This window comes from Corythoichthys intestinalis, chromosome 7 (assembly GCF_030265065.1).
Source record: "Corythoichthys intestinalis isolate RoL2023-P3 chromosome 7, ASM3026506v1, whole genome shotgun sequence".
Taxonomy (NCBI): Eukaryota; Metazoa; Chordata; class Actinopteri; order Syngnathiformes; family Syngnathidae; genus Corythoichthys; species Corythoichthys intestinalis.
In genome coordinates, this window is record NC_080401.1 from 31,743,549 (window position 1) to 31,769,885 (window position 26,337).

The 26,337-nt window shown below is 40.6% G+C and overlaps 1 protein-coding gene across 3 annotated transcripts in view; it reads left to right on the forward strand.

The window, feature by feature from the left end:
* Positions 1–4,604: 4,604 nt before the first annotated feature.
* The window catches only part of cracd (capping protein inhibiting regulator of actin dynamics), a 29,346-nt gene continuing 7,613 nt past the window's right edge, over positions 4,605–26,337 (forward strand). The window contains exons 1-9 of one of the 3 annotated variants that reach the window (XM_057840651.1): positions 4,653–4,738; positions 19,489–19,608; positions 22,176–22,350; positions 22,500–22,632; positions 22,714–22,866; positions 22,931–23,143; positions 23,250–25,335; positions 25,686–25,876; positions 25,996–26,170. In XM_057840651.1, coding sequence (XP_057696634.1) covers positions 19,548–19,608; positions 22,176–22,350; positions 22,500–22,632; positions 22,714–22,866; positions 22,931–23,143; positions 23,250–25,335; positions 25,686–25,876; positions 25,996–26,170 — 3,187 coding nt within the window. In that variant the 5' untranslated portion in view covers positions 4,653–4,738; positions 19,489–19,547. Of the gene's footprint in view, positions 4,739–11,910; positions 12,758–19,488; positions 19,609–22,175; positions 22,351–22,499; positions 22,633–22,713; positions 22,867–22,930; positions 23,144–23,249; positions 25,336–25,685; positions 25,877–25,995; positions 26,171–26,337 lie in introns of those variants that run through there. The other 2 variants (XM_057840653.1, XM_057840652.1) reach the window with 2 other exon arrangements.

Below are 26,337 nucleotides of genomic sequence, written 5' to 3' on the forward strand. Positions count from 1 at the left end.
GCTTAATAAAGCATACATTCAATAGACCGTCTAAATCTAAACGGGAAAAGACTTCCGGTTGGCAATGTTAAGTTTACCAATGTAAAAAACTTTACTATACCTGTACTAGCATGTTACCGCACAGTTGTACCATCTACTCCAGTTACCCGTGTATTAACCCTTTCTTTCACGAATTATGAATGATTTTCTTAAATGTTTTTATGATATTCATGTAGGGCAGGTGTCTCAAAGTTGCGGCCCATGGACCAATTTCGGTCCAAGGGATAATATTGCCGCCCCTATTTTATATGCAAATATAGTATTTGGGGCAACACAACATACAGGTAGTCCCAGAGTTACGAACGAGTTCCGTTCCTACGCTGACGACAGAACTCGACAAGTCGGCATTAACCCTTTAGTACACCTCAATACCCCCTAAATCTCAAAATAACTACGCAAAAACTTATTCTACGTCAAATTAAAGTAAAAAATAAGATACTGTACTTACCACGAGACACTGTTAGGCGACGGAAAAAAAAAAAAAAAAACGACCGGAGACAAAATGGCAGACGAGACTCCGGCGTCGTAAGGTTGGAATCACGTAAGTCAGATACGTCGTAACCTGGGGACTACCTGTACACAAAATACCAATACCAAAATGTCAACCCATCCTAGTTCATATTGATTGAAAGTCTCGCCCCGTCAATGGGAGCCATTGAGTTAAAAGATTTTCTTTTTCATTTTTACTGTCTTAGTTAAAAAAAAAAAAAAAAATCTAAAAAATAAAAATTTAAAAATACAAGACAAACATATTTGCTATTTAGAGGTGCGAAAACAAGATTTGAACATGTCACTAAAGTAATCGCTTATCAAAATAGTTGTTGATTGATTTGTCCATTAGTAGTCAATCCATTGCGGCAGCACTTGTGGACAGAAATATTTGACGTCTAAATAAAACAACAAACAGACAAATCAATCAACTATTTTGTTAGTTGCTGATTGATTTGTCGATTAGTAGTCAATTCATAACTACAATATAGACTCCTGGACGCCTCCCTGGCAAGTGTTCCGGGCATCTCCCATGCACTGGCGAGAGGCCCAGGGGACGACCCAAGACACCCTGGAGAGACTATGTCTCTCGGCTGGCCTGGGAACGCCTTGGGATCCCGCCGGAGGAGCTGTTTGAAGTGGCTGGGGAGAGGGAAGTCTGGGCTTCACTGCTAAAGCTTCTGTCCCCATGACCTGACTCTGGATTAAGCGATGGAGGGAGGGAGGGACGGACGGACGGACAGACAATGTAGACTGCTACAAAGATGAGTTTGATATCCCTATCCGTAGGTAATGGATTGGAAATTGAGTTTTCCATATGTGTTGTAAACTGCATGCACATCAAGTACAGGCCATCGGTATTGCAGTAATGTTGAGCCCTCAAGCCTATTAGCAAGATTTGAATAGAAAGACCAGATTCCAATGATGATAATCCTTTGCACACATCTCGTAACACTCGCTACATGCTTCCCCAGTATATGAAATGTTCTAGATTTTTTAAATTACATTTTTATAATTCAGTAGTTGGGCAACTTTAATACCAAAGCATTTTCTGGGTCATTTCAGAATGTGGCTTTGAAATTATTATTAAAACATTAATAATAATAAATGTATATTAATTTTGGGTCATTTCTTTGTTAACTCATTGGTTGCCATTGCTGGCGCTAAACGTCCAGTCCGTTCGTTCATTTGCCCCTTCGCTCCTCCCAGTCAAAATGGACGTCTAGCGCTGTTAATGTCACACAAACATGAGCATTCAAAGCCAGTTTAAATCAATTGGACATCTGTCACGGTCAATGGCATGGCATAACTAAGGCCAATGGCCTTAGTTAAATACTATGAAAAAAAAAACTAGTGTGTTACTTGGAGCCGTAACTGGAGTGTATTTCTGTTTTTATTCACTTTTATTCACCGTTTCTACCCTGCGGCTTATATAAAGAAGCGGCTTATTTATGGATTTTTTTATTATAATTTTTTTTTCTAAACTTCATGTTTTTAATTAAAAATAACAAAAAAATGATAATAAGATATTCTTTGAAAGAATGGCTTTACAAATTTGGCCATGACATAGCTCTCAACCGATACACTAGCACTGATAAAGCTCGCCAGAAACTCGTCAGACTTACTTAAAATTTCAGGATTTTATGATGAATATGGCTCCATCTAGTACTATACGCTGCAACAAAATACCAATTTTAAATAGATAGGCATTTACTATTTGCTACGACAAGAGAATGCGATCCTAGGGTTGATTAGGTGTTTTCAACTGGCACTCTGAGGACTTTATGCCACAGTATGCTACAACAAAGTTGCTATCTAAGGGCTAGCACTAGCTGTTAACCTTCAGAGGATTTCATCAACTTCAAGTTTAGAAGGCAAGGTAGAGTGAATTATATATCTTTGCAAATGTAGTGATCTGTTTTTTTAAAGTTTGTTTTTAAGCAACACGAGTTGGTGATGTTGATGCGTGTTTATCTGGTTAATAAATATATTTTTGGTCCATCAAATATTTCTGTGTAACATCTATGTAAATACCCAATGTTAACATATGGACACCTGCGGCTTATAGTCAAGTACAGAATATATTATTTCTAAAATGTTGTTAAATTTGGCCGGTGCGGCTTATAATCAGGTGCGCTTTATAGTCCAGAAATTACGGTAGGTCATTGGAGAGTTGAGACATGCTAGGGGAAAATGGCATTTGAGGGTACGCCAGACATCCAAGATGTCAGACCGACGTTGAAAAGATGTTGGATCAACATTCCGCTGTCGATCTTATATCTTTGAATCTAGGGCTGCAGCTATCGATTATTTTAGTAGTCGATTAATCGATGAAGTAGTTAGTTTAAATAATTGAGTAATCGGATAAGGAACATAAAAAATTTAAATATCTGAGCTGAGCCTCAAACAGTATAAATAAATAAATAAATGAGGATTTATGTACAACATAAGAACAATTGGCTAAAGTCAGCTTAAATGCTATAATGTTATTTTTTTTGTTTTTAACAGTGCTCCTAACAAATGGTCCAGACATGTATTCCCACAAAAAAAATGCAAAATTTACCTATAAACTAAATTTCGAATGCATTAAAAAAAATAGCTCAAACAAAAACTTAGCTTATGTTGGTCTTAACAGGGAGCAGCTGGATTCAGCAACGTGAAATGAAGCAGAACACAGGGCAGTGTATCCACCCAAATCAATAAAAGTAAATGCAAACACTTATAAAACAAACCATTACAACGCCACTTTAAAAGAATACTCGAGGCAGCAAAATTTAACTTTGAATCTTTTTTTTCTAATCATATACTCAAGTTAATCGATTAATCGTTGCAGCACTAGTCACTTTTGCACTCTCAATTAATGTTATTCCAACGTTAAAATCCTTACAAAACCTAAACGTCATTTCGATTATTAATAATATTGGAACAGCACTGAATCAATCTTTTGTTTTCGACCAAAACGCCAGCTCATCCATATTTCAATGACTTTTCATATTTCCCAGTCAATCATAAATCAACTATTTGTCAACATTAATTCATCAACTATAAAACAATGTTAACTAGGGCTGCAGCTATCAATTATTTTAGTAGTCGATTAATCGATGAACTACTTAGTTCGAATAATCGAGTAATCGGATAAGGAACATGAAAAATCAAAATACCTGAGCGGAGCCTCAAACAGTATAAAAAAATACAATAAATGAGGATCTATGTACAACAAAAGAACAATTGGCTACCTTACAAAGCAAACGTCCGCTAGCTTAAATGCTATAAAATACTTTTTTTTTTTTTACAATGTTCTTAAAAAATGGTTCAGACATATAGTCCTACAAAAAACGGCTAAATATATCTATGATTTACAAATGCATTAAAAAGCATTAGCTCAAACAAAAACTTAGCTTACGTTGGTCTTAACAGGGAGCAGTTAGATTCAGCCACGTGAAATGAGGCAGACCAGAGGGCAGTGTATTCACCCTAATCAATAAAACTAAATGCAAACACTTTCAAAATAAACTATTACAACGCCACTTTAATTAAACGAATATTCGAAGCAACAAATTTTAATTCGAATATTTTTTTCTAATCGAATACTCGAGTTAATCGATTAATCGTTGCAGCACTAATGTTAACCCAACCATCGCCTGACATATACAAACAACGTTGTTTCAATATCACTTGAGGTCGTAAATTTCTATGTCAATCATGATTTTGATGGAAAATCAACGTTTATTCATTGTCAGTCTGCTATCTGGGATATTTGGTACTGTATTTACAAAATGTACTGTATACTTTCAAGCATTCTTTTCTCAAGATTTTTTTCACATTTGATTGTAGACACTGCATGTTTTACTGTTTTGTATGTGGATTATTTAAAATTTAAAGGTGGGACGTACAAAAAAAATCCAATTCTCAAATGACGTAATCAAAACACTTAACAAAATATGGGTTTGTTTTTATAGGATCCAAGCTAAAACGGAATTTTAATGTTTTGAATTACGAGAGCGGTCTCAGAACGAATTACCCCCCCCCCCCCCCCCCCCCTTTCTGCTTCCCTTGTGTGCACCACCACACCCTCCTCATCTTCCTCCTCCTTCAGGCGCGTGCAGCTGTGCTTGCGCGTGCTTCTGTCTGGTACGCGCATCCTCCTCCTCCTCATCGGTAACAAAAGCATCGAAGACAGAACGGGAAGGAAGCGCCTGCACTGATCGCCGTGAGTGTCCTCGCATCTTTCTAACCGTCATGCGATGACCTTGTCAGCACCTCCATCCATCTTTCCATCCCTTCATCCATCCGCCCTTCCTCAAACAGGCGCGCGCAACGTGCGTCAGAACGTGGAATTTTGACGCGTGGACGCCCTTGTCTTGCGCGCGGGGGGCCTAATTGCCAAGCGGCTTTGTGTGTATGCAGACGGCTGTTTAGATGTCAGCACCAGCGTTATTTGCCATCAATCTGACATTTAAATCTTTACTGATTCATCCACGATTTTTTTCTATATTGGCGTCCAGGAGACAATGCATCATTTGGAGATGTGGAGATTTTGAAAGGCCGATTGTAGCCCCCCCCCCCCCCCCCCTTACCACCCACCCTGCTGAAAATGAAATCACGCATTTGTTTTATTGCCGACTGTAGTGTTGTACTTGAGGCGTGATCACGTGATGACATGCCTTGTTGGATTGACAAACTGCTCCCTGCATGTGTGTGTATCGCTCAAAGTTATGATTATGTAAAACACATGCAGCCTGGCTTGTTATGCCATAAAGAGCAGGTGTGTGTGCGCGTGTGTGTGTGTTGCAGAAGATGCAGGTTGATGGAGTCCTGCAGGTATGGATGCCTGAACACAATTTTTCATCATGCAGGTCTGATGATTTCTTGAGGCAGTGATTGGTTGCCATTGAAGGTGATGGAAGTCCAGTTCATTCGTAACTCATTGGCTGCCACAGTTACTTTGAACTACAACTCTCAAAATAAGGAAACAGATAAAAATCCTATAGTACTTGAACTGCTTTACCATTAGAGCAGTACTTCTCAAATAGCGGGGCGGGCCCCCTCTGGGGGGGCAAAGCAATGTTGAGGGGGGCGCAAGTGACCTCAGGGAACATACTTTTTTTTGCCGTATTAGAATGACGTGTAATTGCACACCTGCTCAGTGGGTGGCAGTGGCGCTCTCATTTTTAGATATGGCAGTATTTTTGGACCGAACAAGTACACAGCAACAAGCATGGAGACATGAATAGCTTAGACGAGGAAATAGTACGATGCGTATTAAGCGTCTGGCTTCACTTTTATTGCAGTGGGGGACGAGGAAAGATGAGGCAGCGGGCAGCATGACGTCAAATCAATTAAGACGTCACTTAAAGACATTAGACCCCAATCACATTGATAAGCCACTTGATATTTCTCAGGCAAAACGTGCCGAATGTTGCCGGCAATCATCCCGCTTTGTGAGTGTTACATCAGTAAACCAGCGAGCACTGTTAGAATCTTGTAAGGTGGCATACCAAGTTGCTCAGTGCAAAATAACCCCGCACCATAGCAAAGGAGCTGATACTGCCTGCAGCAAAAAAAAAAAAACTGTCCTTCTATCCAATGACACTGTTGATTTTGTTTTAGTAATTTTTTTTTTTTCGGTCAAATTGTTTACCATATTGTACTCTGGGTTAATGTAACTACCGTAATTTTCGGACTATAAGCCACTACTTTTTCCCTTCATTTTGAATCCTGAGGCTTATAGTCCAGTTCGGCTTATTTATTGATTTATTTGGGTTAATAGGTAACACTTAATTTGACAGTGGCGTCATAAGACTGTCATAATTATGACATGACACTATCATGGGCATTACTGAATGCTTTTTGACAGCAAATTATTTCACTAACTCTATTTATGTCCAGCTCTGATCTTTTACATCCATTCAAAAGTGAGATGTTTCGCTGGATAACACTGATGACATCTGTTATAAGCAATCATTAATGCTCACGACAGTGTCATGTCAAAATTATGATTGTCTAATGACAGTCTTACAGCGCCACTGTCAAATAAAATGTTCCCAAATTCCATAACAAGCAATCAATGAAACAACTGGAACAGTAACTGAAGAAATAATTAGCACAGATCATGAATTTTGATTATTTACATCTGTAGCGCTGCAGTGCATGCTAGGAGGCATGTTGGACAACAACCGTGTTTACAATAGGTGCCAGCAGAGGTTGACTATCTCCCCCAAGGGAGTAGTGATGGCCAAATGAAGCTTCTTGAAGCAATGAAGTTTTGCAGCCAATTGGTTTAAAGCTTCATGGTGGTTCATTTGGTCTTATGACAGTCGTATGATGCCGCTGTCAAATGAAGTGTTACCGGTTAATATCTTTTGATGTAAATATTCCATAATACAGTGAGGACAGCTGCGGCCTATTGTCCAGTGCGGCTTATCTATGAACAAATGTGGTTTTCGTGTCAAATTTGGTGGGTGGCGGCTTATAGTCAGGTGCGCCTTATAGTGCAAAAACTATGGTAATCAATTTGGATTTATTATTATTTATTGATTTGATTAAAATTTATTTTTCAGTATCAAATGGTCAAAAATGTAACTTGAGTATATGTCTACAGTGTGGCTGTGACTTTTTTTTTTTAATTCATTTTTTTAATGTAGGCTACAATTTTAGGATTTAGTATGGTGCAAGTGTAGCTTCCTGGTCCAGATATTCATCATCTTAGATTTTTATGAAAAAGATTTATTTTTAATATCATAATTTCATGAGTACACTGATAAAAACAAATTTAATAAAATTCAAATAAGTACTGTAGTTTTTAATTAATTTCATAGCATGTAATTCATTATTGACATGATGGAAATCCAATTCATTTAAACGGCAAAGACTAGCTGTGAATGTGCAACTTTCAGTGCCATTGACAGTGACTGCTCGCCTCTCCCGTTAAAATTGATTGGACGTCTAGTGCTGTCACTGGCAGCTAATAATTTAAATGAGTGCTCTGTAAACGGCTTAATTCAGGAATGTACGGGACTAAATTTTGAAGTTTAACAAAGTTTAAAAACTAAGATATTTTTAAGAGAATACTATAAATTGGCTGCTATTGACAACGTTAGGTAATTCACATATCTTTCAGTGCAAATGAGTTAAATACTATATGGCATCTTTTTTTTCCTTTTTTTTTTAAAGCTTATTTTTAATTAGGATTTTCCATTTTTTGTTGCATTTTTTTTTAAATTTAGTTTTCTATATTTTGTTTTGTTTTTATTTATTGTTTTAATTACTATTATTTTCATATACTTATGAATTCCTCCGCTGCTTTAAGATGTCTATTTGTTAAATGTAAATTTAGGCATCAAGGAGTTAAACAAAATGGATAAATGAATTTCTGAATGAAAGCATGAAAGTGCTTCACCCACAAATAACTGTACCCAAATGTTTGTTTCATGATTAATCTTTACTTGTTATCTCAAATGGGAAACTATTGATTCATATTTTACTGAAATGGGGTGCCAGCTGTTACATGCATGCTCAACCTTTGTCTATAAAGTAAGCAAAGCAATACATTAAGCAGTGGAAAATATCCCTCTCGATGTTACTGAAAATGATAACGAGTAGCTGTGACAGGGACATTGAGTATAAAAGCTCCTAGCGTTCCCCTCAGTTGTCATAATGACTGAAGCCTAAAAAAGTCAACACTGTACTGCAAATAAGCAGCACACATTTCCTTTTAGGAAAAGATGAAGTTAAAAATGTGAATGTGATTTCCACGCCTTTATGGGCTTAAGAAAATAAACGCTTCACCTCAAATAAACGCCTCCTAATTTCCCCTTAGGACATAAGTGACTGTAACTACTGCATGTTGGTCATCTTGTCTCATTACTCTATTTTCCTACTTTGCTTCCACTAATACCACCTTGCGTATAGCCTTAACCACCAAAGCAGCTGTGGCATCTGTAAAGTTGTTTACTGTAAATTCAAAATAGAATCATGACGACTAGTGAAGAAAAGTGCTGTAGTCCACTTAAGTCTTGGCTGCCATTGGCGGCGACAGACGTCTAATCGACTTTGACTGGAAGGGCTGAACATTCGACCCCGAATCACAGTGGCGCCTCAAGAAATTTTTCATAGGGGTGGCCAGATGGGGCCACTTAAAATCTTTGGGTGGCCAAAACTAAAAGCCGTCATTTCAGGTTTTCATTATATTATTGCAGTAAAAAGGTCAGGGGAAAACTATCAGAAAGACGTAAGGACACGGCTACTGATCTACTTTGTTGTATTGTGTAATATTTGATGTTACTTATGATTTAATGTGCATAGTCCATAACTGTCCAGTCAACATTTTGAGTTCCACAACAATTCTGTTTATTGTGTTATGTAAATATTAGGCATAAGGTGTACATTAACTACGGCTGTCAAACGATAAAATTTTTAAATCAAGTTAATCACAGCTTGAAAATTAATTAATTGTTATTAATCGCAATTCAAACCATCTCTAAAATATGCCATATTTTTCTGTAAATTATTGTTGGAATGGAAAAGATAAGACAAGACGGATATATACATTCAACATACCGTACATAAGTACTGTATTTGTTTATTATAACAATAAATCCACAAGATGGCAAATGCTGTATCTTCTCTGCATTGGGTACACTACAGGGTGTTAAGAAAAAGATCAACTCCTGTCATTCTTCCCCACGTCGCTTCCAACAATATTTATAGTTGCTGTGGGAGAGATGACAAAGCTTTCGCCAATTAAAAGCATGGCCCCAATGAATGCTTGTATCTGCTCCACTCACTTGACACTGCCTCTTATCTCTGTATATAAGTAAAACGGCGCCATTGTAGGCTGTTTGCGGCAATGCGTGAGTGAGTCGTACCGCGAATGCGTTAATTGCGATAAATATTTTCACGTGATTAATTTAAAAAATTAATTACCGCCCGTTAATGCGATAAATTTGACAGCCCTACATTTAAAAAAACAAAATAAATGCATTTGGGATGAAATGCATAACTGATGCTACAACAATCTAACGATATAATGGCAAGCGGGGTGGCCAGTGGGGTGGCCAACCAATTTATAGGGGTGGCCACGGCCACCTCTGGCCACCCCCTGGTGGCGCCACTGCAGAATCAAATTGGATTAGACGTCCATCGCTGTCTATGGCAGTGAAACATGATCACTCAATGCCAGCCCCGCCAGCAGTGTTTCCAGATTGGCTAAGTTCCTGCCCAGTTAGGCTATTTTCAATTACATGTGGCAGAGGAGAAATAACATTAGGCGCTTTGATAAGATTTGGGCTACTTTTGACAAAATTTGTGATTGGGAATTAACTGTTTTGATTAGTTTAGCAGTTAAACTTCTACGTCTACCTCTTGAATTTCAGCTGCATTGGTAATGAAATAGCACCTCACAATGCGTGAGCTGTGAACTGAATGTAATTTGTAAGTACTTTACTGTACTCGGTAATATTCTAGAGATGTGACCGAAAACTTTCAGCTGAAAATAGCTAACATTGCATTTTCGGTTTTTGTTTAAAAGTCAAGAAAGTTTACCACCGAATAGTGTGAAGATTCTTCTGATAACGTAATCAAAACATGGCGATAAGCAACACAGTGGCTGAGCTGTCTTGCACTACTGGCTTACAGCCAACATGTACGAAGTTTGGAAGTATTTTGAGGTATCAAAGAAAAATATAAATTATTAAATGATGGAAAATAAATTTACTTAATCGCTGCTTCGTGCTCGTTCTGAAGTTGCTTTCCCTTGATGTCCTGCGTCACATTGAGTACAGTCCATTTGACCCCCTGTGTGAGTAGTTTGAAGTTTAATCAAGCGAGCTGTATACAAATAAAGTAGTATTTAAATGCATACATGTACATTTTCAGTGGTTTAGTACAACACGTACTCTATATAGCATGACCACTTCCTCTTTTGGTCACATTTCTTCCATGACTTTCACACCCCAACTGCCAGTCGCCGTTTTATCTGGCTGGAAGAGACTTCGCTCAGCTTCGTCGTCGCTAGGACTCGGCCCACTCGCCTGGCTCTCGATCGATTCCACTTGTTGCACAAGATAACAGCGAATCTTATTTTAAGGAGTACGAGAGATTGTAATAGCCTTGTAAAAAGCTTTACTAGTTTCGGCAAGAACAAAATAGTACAAAAATGTACATCGAGATCTCATTTAGCTTAGCAACTGAAGGCGTGAGACCCATTTTTCGAGTGTCCCAAACTTCCAAGCGGTGGTGGTGGTGGATGAAGTTTTTTTTTCTCAAGTAAATGTACAAGTATCTAAGAAAAAAAATTACTCAAGTAAAAGTACAAAAGTACTTGCTTTAAAATGTACTTTACAAGTAAAAAGTAAAAGTATTTTCTCACGATGCAAAAATTGCAAGATGCAAGATCGTCATCCATTGAATATGGTCCACCTGCCGGTGTCGTGCCAATGTAGTTACCCCAGTCAAAAATTGTATACCCTGGGTGGAGCCATATGGAGGTAGATTTGTGTCTTTAGTATTCAATCAAAAAAAAAGTTGCTTCAATTAAAAAAAAAAAAAAAAGTTTCTTCAATTAAAATATATATTTTCTACCAAAAAAAGGCACTTCAATCAAAAAAAAAAATTGTGTTTGAAGGCAAAAATAAATGTGAAACTCAAAAAACTAAATAAAAAAAAATGCATGTGAAAGCTATTTTTCTTTGATTTTTGTTGTTGTTGTTGTTTTTTTTTTTTTGTTGAAGCAACTTTTTTGATTGAAGTAATGTTTGTTGATTTGTGTTAGGCCACATTTTGGCTAGGACATTTTTGTCTTTATCATTCAATCAAAAAATAAGTTGCTTCAAAAAATTATATATTTTCGAAAAGAAAAATCACTTCAATCAAAAAAAAAAAAAAAAAAAGAAAAAGAAAAATTTCAATCATAGAAAAAGTTTTTGAATGCGTGAAATATTTGAAATCGAAAAATTTGCATTTGAACCCTTAATTTTTCATCGAAAAAGTTTACTTTTTTTGACTGAAGCAATTCTTTTTGTGTGTGGGTCATTTTATGGGTAGGACATTTGTGTCTTAATCATTCAATCCCAAAAAAGTTGCTTCAATCAAAAAAAAAAAAAAAGTTCAATCTAAAAAAAAATCATTTAAAAAATAAAATTGCCCTCCCCTAATATTTATTTATTTATTTTTTAAATTCTATGCAAAGCAAATGACCGTCTAAGGTGCTAGTCACGTGATCTGTTTGAAAAATAATTTTTATCAAAATAAATTTTTTTGTTCATTTCATTCATTTTTGTCGCGGTTTTATTGCTTTACAACTTTTATATATACTGTATATAGGATAGTCAATTACATGCAATGACACTTTTCGGCCATCAGGGGGGGCCTGGCCACCAGGCCCCCCCTTAAAATCCGCTTATGAGTAAGAGGTGCCGGATCTGGCCAAATAAGTCCCGGGAGGAGGCCAAAATCAAGAGGTACAGGATCTTGTTCTGGCAGGATCTGACACAAATTAACCCCTGCTGTTAATGATTTATTATTAATAGTGAAAATTCCTCTCATGTTTATTGGAAACAGCAATTACTCCACCACAATGTGTTTCCTAATGTTGACCCCCCCCCCCCCTCCCCTCCTGGTTATAATATCAAAATATAGATTGAGTTGTACGAGCGAAGCATCTAATCTGGAACGTGAGGTTGAAATTTGGGCTGATTCTTTTTTTTTTTTTTTTTTTTTTTTTGAACTGGCGGGCTTTACGGTTTGATTGGGCTGGAGACTGTCTTTCCGATCTGGTAACCCTCCCTCCCAAATAAAATGGATTTCTTACTGTCAATGTCAGTGAATCTGTTAATTACATCTTCGCGTACCTCCAGCTGTGTTCATAACTAACATCATCAAACGCCATCAGCGCACACGTGCGAGCTCGCCCTTCTGTTTGCCGATACAACCGACGGCTTTGTGTCCGTCGACCGACGCGAGGGATGAATTGCCCTTCTGTTCCACCGCACTGTGCCTTTCCAGCTGCAAGACAAAGCGTCACTTTGTTCTTCCTCTGGACGCGGTGGCGCTATCAGAATACACGCAAAATTATAGATCAGCTGACCAGCTATGACATGAGACGACCGAGTGGCGAGCAGCTAGCAAGCGTCACTGCGTGTGACACCTGACTCCAGGTGATGCCCTACTTGCACAGTGACAGCAGGCAGGTGGAACACTCCCAGGATAGCTTCGCACACAAAACTAGACGGTAAGAAGGCATTTTCATATACAAACAAACAAAAAAACGTTATTTGGTTATTAACATGCGCTTGTTTTGTAATGTGTCTATTGTGCATCGGGTAGTTGTGTACCTTTCACGGTCTGGTGCTGAGTGGAAAATCATGTCATGCGATACGCAGTGACATGCTGCAAAAAAAAAAAAAAAAAAAAAAAGATAAATAAATCCTCAAAGTCTTCCACTGCTGATGGTAAATGCACGTGAGACAACAATGGAAGGAAAACGCCTCCAGTACTCCGCTAAGAAATTCAGTACATGTATACATAGGCGGATCTACTATTCAGGCGAAGTAGGCCTTAGGCCCCCAACCAGTAGGGGGCCCCCAACCAGCTGCCCTTGCCCCATCGAGCAAGGGCTTGCGCCACCAGAGCCAGCGGCACCTCCAACTATTCGTCATGTATAATTATGTCAGCATACCAAACAAACAAATAACAAAACAAAAAAGAAAGCCATTTGAATGCTGCATTTATATTATCTCTCCCCCCCCATACACACGCACTACAATAGACTATACCACGACGACGGACTGAGTATCAGTCGCTTAGCTTCATTCCGCGCCATTTAGCTTCGCTTAGCTCTGTTTAGCATCGCTTAGCTCTGCTGAGCTGTTCGTTAGCTTCTCTGAGCTCTCCCACGTTTTTCACGCCACTAAGCTCGCTATTTTTACAGCTCACTTACTACTTTGCATGTCGGCTATCGTTTATTTCGAACACATGCGCGAACGTGCTCTCCACAAGAACCAAAGTGCAGTGAGGGAGAAGTTGAGAACAGGCCTCTAATGCCTCTTTTAGCTTTCTACTTCTTCTTCTTCACACCGAACATAAAATACACGACAGCCCACCCTGTGGCAAATCAACGCAGTACAGTTCCATCAGTCATACAATAACACTAAACAGCTGGTTAACAGCATTTGCTATCGAAAAAAAAAAAATCTATTAGTGACACCACAAGCAATGACGAAGAATGTTTTTTTACGGAGTGTAAAGCTTTCGGTTAGCGGTTTAGCGAACGTACCTCCGGTGAACATTTTAAAATAAAAGCATGTCATGTTCGTCATATACAGTAAATAACGATTTCTGGAGTTAATCACACATACTTCAGAAAATATAATATGTTGAGTAAATACTACAGACTAAAGATTCTACTCTAAGAATAGTGTCTTTATGACAAATATGATTGGCAATGAATAATTATTAAAAGTATTATACTACTATTATATACAGTATAGTAGTATAGTATAATCATAATGCTAGAATTTTTCTTTTAAGAATGGTTTTGAAAAATGTTGGAAAGGCAAAGTCAGTGTTATGAATCTGTTTACTTTCCATTCTTTTGCACTAGTAAATGCTATCAGCATTTGACCTCATTGTTTATTTGTGATTAATTATTGTTGTTTACATGATTATTTGTACTTTAATAAAGAATTTAAGTGTTCCAAAATAGTTTTGTGAATTAATAAGCGTCAACAAAAATTCAACAACAAAAAAATCATTGCTAAATTAGTAAAAAAAAGAAAATTATTAGATTAGTCGACTAATCGTAAAACTAGTCGGCTGACTAATCAGGAGAAAATTTGTCATTTAGGACAGCCCAAGTGTACTGGAACATATTTCCTCCACACCCTTCTCACCTTTTTAACCCCTGACCCATGAGGAGGGCCCCTGGATATGTTCGCCTCAGGCCCCAAAATTGCCAAGTCCGCCACTGTGGTGTATATGCTGGTTTTTGTACCAGCAAGACCGGTACCAAAACACAACAAATGCAGCAGATATTGTTTTGGATTTCTTACTGTTTTTTTTGTCCCAGCAAGACCTGTACGAAAACACAACAAATCCAGCAGCAGTTTTGGTACTAGTCTTGCTGGTACAAAAACCAGCATATGGCAGAAAACACAGACGAGGCTGAAAAAGCAGTTTCTGCTCTTGCACCCCTCTTTAAGATAAACTGCTGTGGGACAATAGAACAATATGTCTTAATGCTGCCATAGCAGATTCATGGCGCGTAAAGCCCCCGTACTATTTTTAATTTGTCCGTTTTACCCTGGAAACCCCGGTTTACAGACGTCGCGCAACCACTTTTGTTTCAACCTAGCCATAAAAAGAAGGTAAGTAACATAAGCAGAGTTTAAGGGAAGGCCAGCCCCCCCTGGCGGCCGAAAAATTTCACTGCATGTAATTGACTTTCCTATATAAATATAAAAGTTGTAAAGCAATAAAGCAAACAACAAAAATGAATGAACAAAAAAAAGATATTTTTATAATGGGTCCAAATTATTTTTTGAACAGATCATGTGACTAGCACCTTAGACGGTCATTTGCTTTGCATATTACTTAAAAAAATCAAATAAAATAGGGGAGGGCAATTTTATTTTCAAATGATTTTTTTCTTTGTTTGAAAATATTTTTTTGATTGAAGCAACTTTTTTGGGGATTGAATGATTTTGACACAAAAGTCCTACCCATAATATGGCCCAAACACAAGAAGGATTGCTAAAATCAGAACATTTTTTTAAATTTAAAATTAAATGTTCAAATGCAAATATTTGAGTCTTAAATGTTTTTTCGCATTCAGAAACTTTTTCTCTATGATTGAAAATTTTCTTTTTTTGATTGAAATGATTTTTTTGTTTGAAAATATATATTTTTTGTTTGAAGCAAACTTATTTTTTGATTGAATAATAAAGACACAAATGTCCTAGCCAAAATGTGGCTCAAACACAAAACAATACTTCAATCAAAAAAGTTGCTTCAATCAAAAAAAAACAATTGACTTCATTTTTTTGAGTTTCAAATTTATTTTTGCATTCGAACACGTTTCTTTTAATCGCACCCTCTCTCAACGAAGGAAGTTTGCCAGAGAGAAAAAACACTACAGGCTGTATTACGAAAATGTTACTTTGAAAAGATGTTTACAGTGGCTGAACTTTTACTTTACAAAAGTACGCTTATAATGAGGTTAGTGAGGAAACAAGTTAGCATGCTAACTACCCACATTAATAGCCTCATTAATAAGCTTAGGATATACAGTAGTACTTGTTTTACCACTAGACACATGAAACACGCTGGAGTGAACTCTAGTAGCTTGTGGGAAACGTTCATGACAGTGTTTACTTACCTTCAGTTATGTGTAAAGTGACAGATGATGGTCACGTTAATGTGAAATTATGTTGGAGGTGTAGCCTGCACGTCTGCTGTCCTTCCTCCTCTAAGCCGCTGCCGTCCGTTTCTTTTCGGTAGCCAAAATACTACCTTAAAAGACTGGACTTTTTTGAGGGGTTTTTGAAAAAGTTCAGGTGTAGTTTCAACAGCAGTGTCAATTAAAGAGCAACCTCCGGAGAGGGAGTGTTGAGTGCTGCCACTCCAAAACATTTCTCACTCAATTTGGGGACATTAAAAATGGCTAATGCCGTCCTACAGTATGACAGAAAATTTTAGTGGTTTTGAAATCGTGATGTTTTCATACCACAGTAAACCTTGAAACCAGTAACCGGCACATGCCTACTGACTAGGTGTGCAGAGATATATCGATTGGTAAAATCTAAAGACAACTAACATCAATAACATTTATCATGTGCATCCCAGTGGGGTGGCCAGTAAATTTTTAGGGAGGGGCGTGGCCACCCCCTGGCGATTTGCAAGATGGGGGCATCTGGAAATGCGGGTGCCACTGGTATTGCTTCACTGGCATGGGGTCTCCATCAAGAAATCCGACTTACCCTAGTGATAATCATTCATTTTCCAAGCCCCTCGTCCTCATGAGTGTTGCAGGGGTGCTGGAACCTATCCGAACTTACTATGGGCAGTAGGTGGGGTGCAATTGCCCTGAGTTGGTTGCCAGCCAATCGGAGGGCACAAGTAGACAAATGACCATTCGCACACAAGCTCAAACCTACGGACAATTTGGAGTGTTCAATCAGCCTATCAGGCATGTGATTGGGATGTGGGGGGAAACTACAGTACCCGGAGAAGCCAATGCCGGCACGGGAAGAGCATGCAAACTCCACACAGGAAGGCCGGACCCCGAGATTGATCCCTAGATCTCAGAATTGTGACGTCAGCATGCTAACCATTCACCATATTGCTATATGCTTGTTTGAATCCGGAAACAAGTTTTTCAGAACACCTCCAATATTTGCGTTTTTGTTCAATCAGAATTTGATCCATTAACTAGTCAGCAATTAAAAAAAGGCAATAAATTGATTTTGATGTTTTTCCCCTATATAGTATGTTTACATATTATGTGTACAGGATTGTCCCCGGGTTACGACTGACCTGTCTTACGTTATTATTTTTAAAATTATTATAATAATAATTATTATTATATATATATTTTTAAATGTTGACTTTTGTTTTGTGATGCATGTGTTTATGTTGGCGCAGGAAGCGTATAATATGAAGCTAGCGCATGTACAGGTGCACCCACCCCGCACACACAAAGCAGCCGAGTGACAGAGGTGACAGCCTGCGTGCACATTTGTTGCTTGTGAAACATCCAAAGGCGACCGTAGTATGTAACCCCTTTTGTACTGTTTATTGTGCATTTTCAATTGTGTTCGAATACTTGAGGCGAGCTTGTGTGACTGTTTCTGACGATGTGCGGACGCTAATTGATACATGCTAATCGTTTGTTATTGCTGTATCAGCATCTACTTGTAAATGCAAATTTTTTAAATTGCTGTTATTGAAGATGAGACTGATTTAATTTCATTTTATTTTAGTTTCATTCTGCAAGTGTTGATGTCATGAGCAGCTGAATAAAAGTCAGCAAACCACACGGACGTCGGAACTTAGCTCATTGTCTAGCTAGGACTCGACTCCAACGTCTTGGCGAGGACAGTACAAAACGTATAATACAGTGCCCTCCATAATTATTGGCACCCCTGGTTAATATATGTTTTTTAGCTTCTAATAATTTTTTATTACTCAAATAATATGGGACCTTAATGGAAAAAAAGAGAAAAATCCAACCTTCAATACAAGTGCATTTATTCAGTGGGGAAAAATCCCACATAAAGAAATAATTATTTGACATCAAATAATGTGTGTCTCAATTATTAGCACCCCTGGTGTTAATACTTTGTACAACCCCCTTTTGCCAACAAAACAAGGTCTGGGGACTGAGATGGCCATTGGAGGAGCTTGATTTTGTGTCTGGTGAACCATTTCTGTGTAGATTTGGCCATATGTTTAGGGTCATTGTCTTGCTGAAAGACCCAGTGACGACCCATCTTCAGCTTTCGGGCCGAGGGCGACAGATTTTGATTTAAAATGTCCTGGTATTTCAAAGCATTCATGATGCCATGCACCCTAACAAGGTTCCCAGGGCCTTTGGAAGCGAAACAGCCCCACAGCATCACTGACCCACCCCCATACTTCACAGTGGGTATGAGGTGCTTTTCAGCATGCGCATCTTTCGTGGCACGCCAGACCCACTTAGAGTGTTTGTTGCCAAAAAGCTCAATCTTGGTCTCATCTGACCAAAGCACACGGTCCCAGGCTTCAACTGTGAAACACATTATTTGATGTTAAATAATTATTTCTTTATGCGAGATTTTTTTCCCCACTGAATAAATGCACTTGTATTGAAGGTTGGATTTTTCTCTTTTTTTCCTTTAAGGTCCCATATTATTTGAATTTTAAAAAAAATTATTAGAAGCTAAAAAACACATCTTAACCAGGGGCGCCAATAATTATGGAGGGCACTGTATATGTTTTGGATATATATATATTTTTAAATTAGTAGGTGTTTTAATGTATTTAAAGGGTTCATTCTGACTCGCGAGGAAATCCGGGTTACATCGCCAGCGCAGGAACGGAACTCGTTCGTAAACAGGGAACTACCTGTACATTACTCTTGATTACTTTAATCGGTATTGTAATTAATATATAGATAGAACCTGTCAATTGTGTTTACAAAGCAGGTGTATTTTTAGAAATATACGTTTGAATGAAGTTTAAAATATAAAAAAGCTAAAACAGCCTAACCTCAATTATGCCCCATCCCCCTGGCACGTGGTCTTTAGCTAAGCCTATACGTAACCCTAACCTAATAAGGCATCTAGCTGAAGCTAGCTAGTTGACCAATGATTAAGCACAAGTATTTAGCGGAAATTGCCAAAAAGCAAATCGGGGAGATGCTTATGAATACACTTGTGTGACAACCTATGTGTGCTATCGTTGGGGCTTTTTTGTGACGTGTTATAGGAGTGTGGTCTTTAGCACGGTCAGACACGGCCCTATATCTTGACGCGACCCCATCTTGCAAACCGCAGACGGATACAATTGGAAGGGGGGCGTGTCTGTAATAAGGGCATCACTGGCATTGAGAAATACTGCCTAACCTCAACCACGCCCAATCCTCCTGGTATGTAGTCTATAGTTAACCTGATTTATAACCCTAATCTCAACCAAACACAGATCAACAAAGCGTGTAGCGGATGCTACCTAGTTGGCCTTTTTTTTCTTTTCTTTTTAAGAACAAAAGTTGTGTTGAAACTGGGTTTTATCGTTGGCACTTTGAATATGTCATGCCAGATCTGGTCTATGAGCCTTAAGTTAACCCCTACTTCTTACATATAACTAAAAATGCACCATGGCCCTCTCATGCCACCTTCCATGCCACCCTCATTATCCACGTAACCCTAACAAAGGCAAACCTGCTGTTTTTGTGTCTTTTGTGAACGTTTCCTCCCTCCCACCAAGCCGCCGCCAGCCCTTCGAGGCAAAAGTGACCCTCAAAGTTAGGAAAAAAGAACCCGTCCATGTTTCCTAAGGTTTTACTGCAGTGGTGCGCGGCGCTGTCAAGCTGCGCGGCCCAAATAGGTAAAACCATGATGCGTTTCTGCTCTTTCGCTGCTGGTTATGACAACCGGGAGTCACTGGTCGATGTGCCGGAGCCGCGCTTCGCGATGCTTTGGCACCCAGCACGCATGGCCACTCTCCGTGCTTTCTTCCATCTCATTGCCAGCTCCCGATTTGCTTTACTGGATGAAACAACATTTTAAGTGGATTTTCTATCCATTTTTCTTATGCAACGCCGATTCAAACGTATTGCTTCAATATGATTGAGTTGGTGAAACTGACAGTCCAACTTAGATTATAATAATGTTTAATTCATTGAACTTAATAATAATAAAACTTACTTAGTACCAAAGACTACACTCCCTTTGTGCACCTTCCACCTCTCCAACTGGGGCTTTACCTTGCACCTTCATCGTGGCAGTCGAGCGTGATGACTACCGAGCTAATAGCCCAGTCTATCTTCAGCTGCCTATAATGTTCTTGTAAGTTCTCAGGGAGTTTTCCTAGCCTTCAACAGAAACTCCAACCAGTCATAAGCAGTTCTCTATTTGGCATGCTCGACTGCCAAAATAATGGCGTAGGTTTGAATCCTAGTTGAAGGAGAAAAGATGTGACATTACCACCAACATCAAGAGTGGTTACAAATGGATCATAGTACAAAAAAAGTTACAATTTTTTTTTCTACCATGATTTTCCGAAGTAATATTACTTGAAGTTTTGTTTTTGTTTTCTTTTATTATGCGAAAAATCTGGCAACCACAGCCTCCAGTGTTTTATCATATATTTAACAGAGGGTTCTGTTAGTCGAAGCCTCGCCCATCTGCAGTTGTGTAAATTCTCACGCTTCCTTCCTCCCACTGCAGCTAAAGTGTGCTTTGACGCAATCATGGCAATGGGTGCTACAGAAGTTGAGCGCAGCATGCTTTTAGTACTAAGCCAATCCAAAGGCACAGGTAAACGAAACCAAAACTTTTAAAGAGACAATTGTATTTTTTCCATGTCACTGTCTCTTTAAGAGCTGCATGGTGTGCTTTGAAGTGATGCAAGGAGCCCGACTTTTACCGCTTGCGGTGCTTAATTTGTTGTGGGTGAACACCTCCTTCCAGTCTCCTGTCGTCCTCCCACGGCCTCCAGCTGATTGGCCATGTCAGAAGTCTGTCCGGCGGGAGCCTCCGGGGGGGCTCCGGCACAGTGAGAGTGGCTGGTCCTTTCTTGTTTCACGCATGAGTGTTTGAGCGGCCCCTCGGCGGTGCATTTGGTCTTTGTTTTGTGGCCCAGAGAGAAAGAAGGAGAGAATGGACAGCCAGGCACAAATGTGAAGGAGCATCATGCATACACGTCATGCGTACATAATGTGGAAAATAATACATTGGCTAACACATCAATGTAGCATAGTCAAGCATTACTTGACAATAAACAACACGTGCAAAAGCGTTATTAACCATGATGCAGTTGGTAAAACTCCACACCGGCTTCTACTAATGGCTTAGAGAGCGATACTCTGCTTAAAGCATGCCAACTCAATTTGGACAGTAGTGTGGACTCTAGTGACGCCCAAACAACAAAACATCAAACCACAGCCAACCTAACAAATTCAGCATGAACTCATTCGCTGCCATTGTCAGCCAGTGACGCGTCTATGGCCTTTAATAGCAGCAGTTAGTGTGAAGATGCACCACAGTCTCAACGTCTTCTTTGAGCAGACTTAATCCTCCTGTGTCGTTAATTTCTCACTAGCAATAATGTCCTAGGTCAAATTGACCTGGGGCCTGTGTAATGCTCCAAAACTATGAACAAAAAAATGACAAGTACAAAAATACCTGCAAATTACATTACAGTATTAGACTAAGTGATTTTGGGGTTTATTTGATCATAGAATGCTGAAATGGCATATAGTGAATCTGTGGTTACCTGCTAGCAATGTATGTGTTTCTATACACAAATGTGTGATGTGAACTTTCTCATTGTTAATGTGGATTAAGTAAGCCGAGCTGAAGACTGATCACGCTAAATTACATAATTCACTTACAAATGGGTCTACTTCACCCATGCCAAAAAGGCTGTTTAATGACGTCGCTCTACAATGTTTGTTCCTATGTTTAAAATAGCCATAATAGTCCTTAACATCGTAGTCACATTGATTTATGATGCACGTGTATAAAACATGGCTCAAATGAATACTTTCTTAACTGAAGGAGGAAATCCTGTATATCGGCTACTGATAGACGTGGTCATAAAATAATGATTTAATGACTTAACATTTTATGGTTGTGTCGCAAGTTTCCTTAAATATCTGATATAAAGTGTTTGAGTCACACGTCAGAGATAATCATTTAGATTGAAATTAATTGTCAGTTGTGCTTTTTAATGCTTTGCTTGCTGTATTTCTCTGCATGGGGTTTTCTCTCCCCCCTGCGTCATGTTCCTAGAGTCAAGTTTCTATCCCTGTTGGCAGTCTTTTCATTTCATACATCTGTCAATCATTCAAAGCACACAAAAACTCCGCCTTCCTCGCTGATTATCTGGCCAGAGATATGAAGAATGGTTTATAACGTACGGTTATCTCGCATCTTTTTTTTTCCCTGCAGAGAAGCAAAGGCGACAGGGCAAGTTCCAGCCCTTCAGGCGACTCTTTGGAAAAAAGAAGCAGAAGAGGGAAGCCCAAAGAGGTTTTAATGGGGCACAGTTGAAGACCAGTTTCTCCACTGGTGAGGTGTGCAATGGAGTTGTGTCCGATGACGAGAATGCAAGTCAAAGTCTAAGGTGGGTACACGGTATCCTAGGTCTTGCGTGAAAAATGAAAGTGTTGTGTCCAATGAACGAGCTGGGTTTATGACACTGGCCAAACTCTATTTGAATTGAACAACAGGGTTCAGACTGTTAAGGCGGCAGTTTGGTCCCTCTGTTTGCAGGGAGCTGAATCCCGTCGGACCTCGATCCCTGTCGCACGACAGCATATTCATCCCGGAGGAATCGGCCAAGCAGGCCAACCTAGATCACACCATGTCGCAGGAAAACGTCTCGGACAAAGTGAAGAATTTGCAGGTGAGAGGGCAATCAATGAATGTTGGGAAGCACAAATTTCTCATCCATACTGAAAATGTTACTGTGTATTTTTTCACGCAGAAGCAGATCGCGCAGACTATCAAGTTTGGGCAGAAGCCCCCTTCTCTGAGAAGAAGCGAGGGTGATGAGGAAAGTTCTGATGAAGAGACTCCACAGAGTCCTCTGAGAGTGATGGCACAGGTCGAAACTGAGCCAGAAAAAGCGGAACCAGTGGTAATGCTGACGATTCTTTAGTTTCACGCCCGGCCTGGTGATGCAGTAATTATCTTTCGTCCAGGTCCAAGCAGCCCCGCAAACAAGATCGCAAGGTACACCTATAAAGTCCCCCAGGTCCAAAAGAGTCCTTTCACCTGGTGGTACCATCGAGTCTGTCAACCTGGATGCTGTTCCACAATCGGTGTCTTTCCTAGACAACTCTGCAGCCAAGCATAAACTCTCTGTCAAACCCAAGAATCAGAGGGTTTCACGCAAGCATCGGCGGTTCACTCAAGTGAGGAAACATCATAAATCCTTCACCTGTTAGCAATTTGAGTTTAGGTCAAAGTACTCCAATTTAACACAGTTTGTTGAAACTAACCATACTCATGCATCCTTAGGACAGTCAAGAAGTATCCATCCCTGGTGTGGTGCATGAGGACCAGGAAGTCCCCAGCGTCTCTGCAGAGGACCAACGCAAATCGTCCACGGAGGATTCACTAGAAGCCTTTGAGAAGAGACTATTAGAAGAAGAACGACTGGAAGAAAAGAGAAAAAGGGAGGTTGAAGAAGAGGAAAGGAGGCAAAAAGCAGAGCGTCTGAGGATCGAAGAAGAGGAGCGATGCCGTAAGCGCGAGAAGATCGAGGAAGAAAAGAGGCTCCGTGAGGAAGAGGAGAGAAGGATGAGGAAAGAAGAGGAGAGGAGGCAGCGAGAGGAGGAAGAGCGCAAAGTGGAGGAAGCAAGGAGACTGAGGGCAGAGCAAAAAAGGAAGGAGGAAGAGGAGGCCAAGCGACAGCAGGAGCTTGAGGCTAAGCGACTACTTATGGAGGAAGAGGAGATCAAGAAGAAAGAGGCAGAGAAGCAGAGGTTACGGGAGAGCCAAGAGAAGAACAAATTAGAGGTACATCTAAGAAAAGTGGCGGGAGATGATGCAAATGGATGCTCGGATCATCAAGAAAGAAAGAGAAGAGCTGAGGAGCTTCGCTGGCGGGAGATGGAGGAGCGGCAGAAGCCTTTTTCCTTCCAAGTTTCCTCAGGAGAAAAAGAAATCCTCTTTCCGAAGGTTAACCTGTCACCTGTTACAGCAACTGCTGCCTCACACGGAGATGTCGTCAATCCAAGAGAAGAAACAAAGGCCTCCTCCAAAGCACAAGACTCCCCCAACCGGCAGATTTCTCCATATGTTCCCCACACCGCCATCCTAGTGACTGGTGCCCAGCTGTGCGGCACTGCCGTGAATCTTGACCAGATCAGGGACACCGCCTGCAAGTCCCTCCTGGGTCTCGGTGAAGATCGGAAGACCAAGGGCACGCCACCCGTCAAGACCAGGACGTCGCCGGACCGCAAGTCGGCCAAAACGAAATCCCTCACAGAGTCCATTGAGCCAGATCCCGAGAGTGGAACAGTCCTGGCTGAGTGGGCCACCATAAGATCCAAAATATTCAAGGGTGTAGAGGAGGGCAGTGAGTACCCAGACCCGGCCAGGAGCCAACCTCAAACAAACCAGGAAGACCAGCACGAGTTTGCACACACGCATCTGAGGAAGACCATATCTGCCAGCGCCAAGTTCTCCATCACGCCTGCCAAAAAGAAGTTCGGAGATTCAAAAAGGAACTCTGACTGCTCCAGTTCAATGTCTGATGATAAAACTGGAGAAGTCACACCCTCTGACACTTCCACGTACGCCTCACCGACCGCAAACCGTAAAGCTCGGAACAGGACAAGTAAGAACCTCCGTATCGCAGAAAGAGGAGCGGACGAGTGTGTGTTTGCCAAAGACCTCCCATCTTTCCTTGTTCCCTGCCCCGGAGCCAAGACTGAAGGAAATGAGTGGAAGGCCCGAGATCGTTGTGTGTCAGCAGATCCTGACAGCAGAGTGGAAGGTGAGGAGCTGAATTTGGACAGCGAGGACAAGCCTTCACCATTTGGCATCAAGCTGAGGAGAACCAACTACTCACTCCGGTTCCACAGTGAGCAGTCCACTGAGAAACGGAAGAAACGCTACAGTGCCGGAGACAGCTTTGACGGCGTCCCCTCTCCCCTGACTCCTATTGAGTTGGACTCTGATGCCTCCCCTGTCTTTTCCGACCGATCTAGTCCGGCGTCGCCTCAGAAAGAAACCAATTACTTCCTCGGCTCAGCTTCCCCAGTAGTCCAACGGGCCAATTTGAGCAAATCCCCCAGCCCCGCGCCGCGAGGCGATGGGGAGCACGTGCCCTCCAAACCATCACTTTACCGCAGACCCGCTGCCTCACCCAAACTCATCGAAGGTGTTCCTACGCCTCCTCTGTCACCACTTTCTAAAGCCAGTTACAGCGAGGTGCAGGACTTGTCTGGCCGGAGTCAGCCCACGGCGGTGGCCCAGCTGCAACGGAGCAGCCAAGGCCAAGGGGACGAAGACCCCAAGGAGAAAAGATCCTTCTTCCCGTCCATCAACATTCCTTGGAGGGAAAAAGTCGACAGAAAATCAGAGCTAATCAAGAAAGGTCAGTCATCAGTGAGAATGCAGTAATTCTCAATTTACTTTTCACAACAATGTAGATGTGTTTTCAGCACCTCTGCCATACCATTCCAAGTTTCGGGGTTTGACTCTCAACTGTCGCATGCGTTTGCATTTTCTGCCATTGCTTGCGTGGGTTTTTTCGTTCAAAGTCTTCCTCCATAACAAAAACAAGAAAATGGAATTGTTGACGGGGGTGAACAGTGGTGATTCTAATCTAAAAAGTTTCCGATTAACCTGTGACCTGGATCAGGATAAGCATCGTAGAAAATGGATCATTGATTACTGTGCCCCACATTGCTTAGTTGAGGCGCGTTCTCGTCTCATCCCCTGCAGAAAAACCTTCGCTTCAGAGCAGACACTCTCTGGACAGCGCTAGGGTGCAGGAGAAAGAGGCTGGCCCGCTGTGGATCACGCTGGCGCTGCAGAAGCAGAAAGGTTTCCGGGAACAGCAACAGAACCGCGAGGATCGTCGTAGCCAACGGGAAGCCAAGCTAGCAGAGAAGCAGTCCCGGGAGCGAGACAGTGTGAGTTTATTCTGCAGATTCAGTTCAAAAAGGAGCTGCAGAAGGCTACAACTCAAGCCCAGACACTCAGAGGTAACACCTTTATTCATTACATTTATGTTAACCGTCATCCTCTGCAGGTGGGCTTGGTGATGCCAATGAGCCCCACAGAGAGTCAAGGAGGAAGTGGGAGCGTCAGTCCAGGTTCTAAAGCTCTGATGCAAGAAGAGCCCAAAAGACCAGACAGCCTTCTGGGACGCTTTGAGAGAAGAGAACAGCTAAAGAAAGCCAATACATTACCCAGCTCCGTCACTGGTAGGCACGACGGGCAAAAGTACTCACGCTTTGTTTTGTAGGAATGTCCCGATCGCATATTTTTGCACTCGAGTCTCCTGATTTTGAGAATCTGCCAAGACAGAGTCGTGATCCGATACCAGAAAAAAGTCTTTTTTTTTTTTTTTTTTTTAAAACAAAAGTTCCAA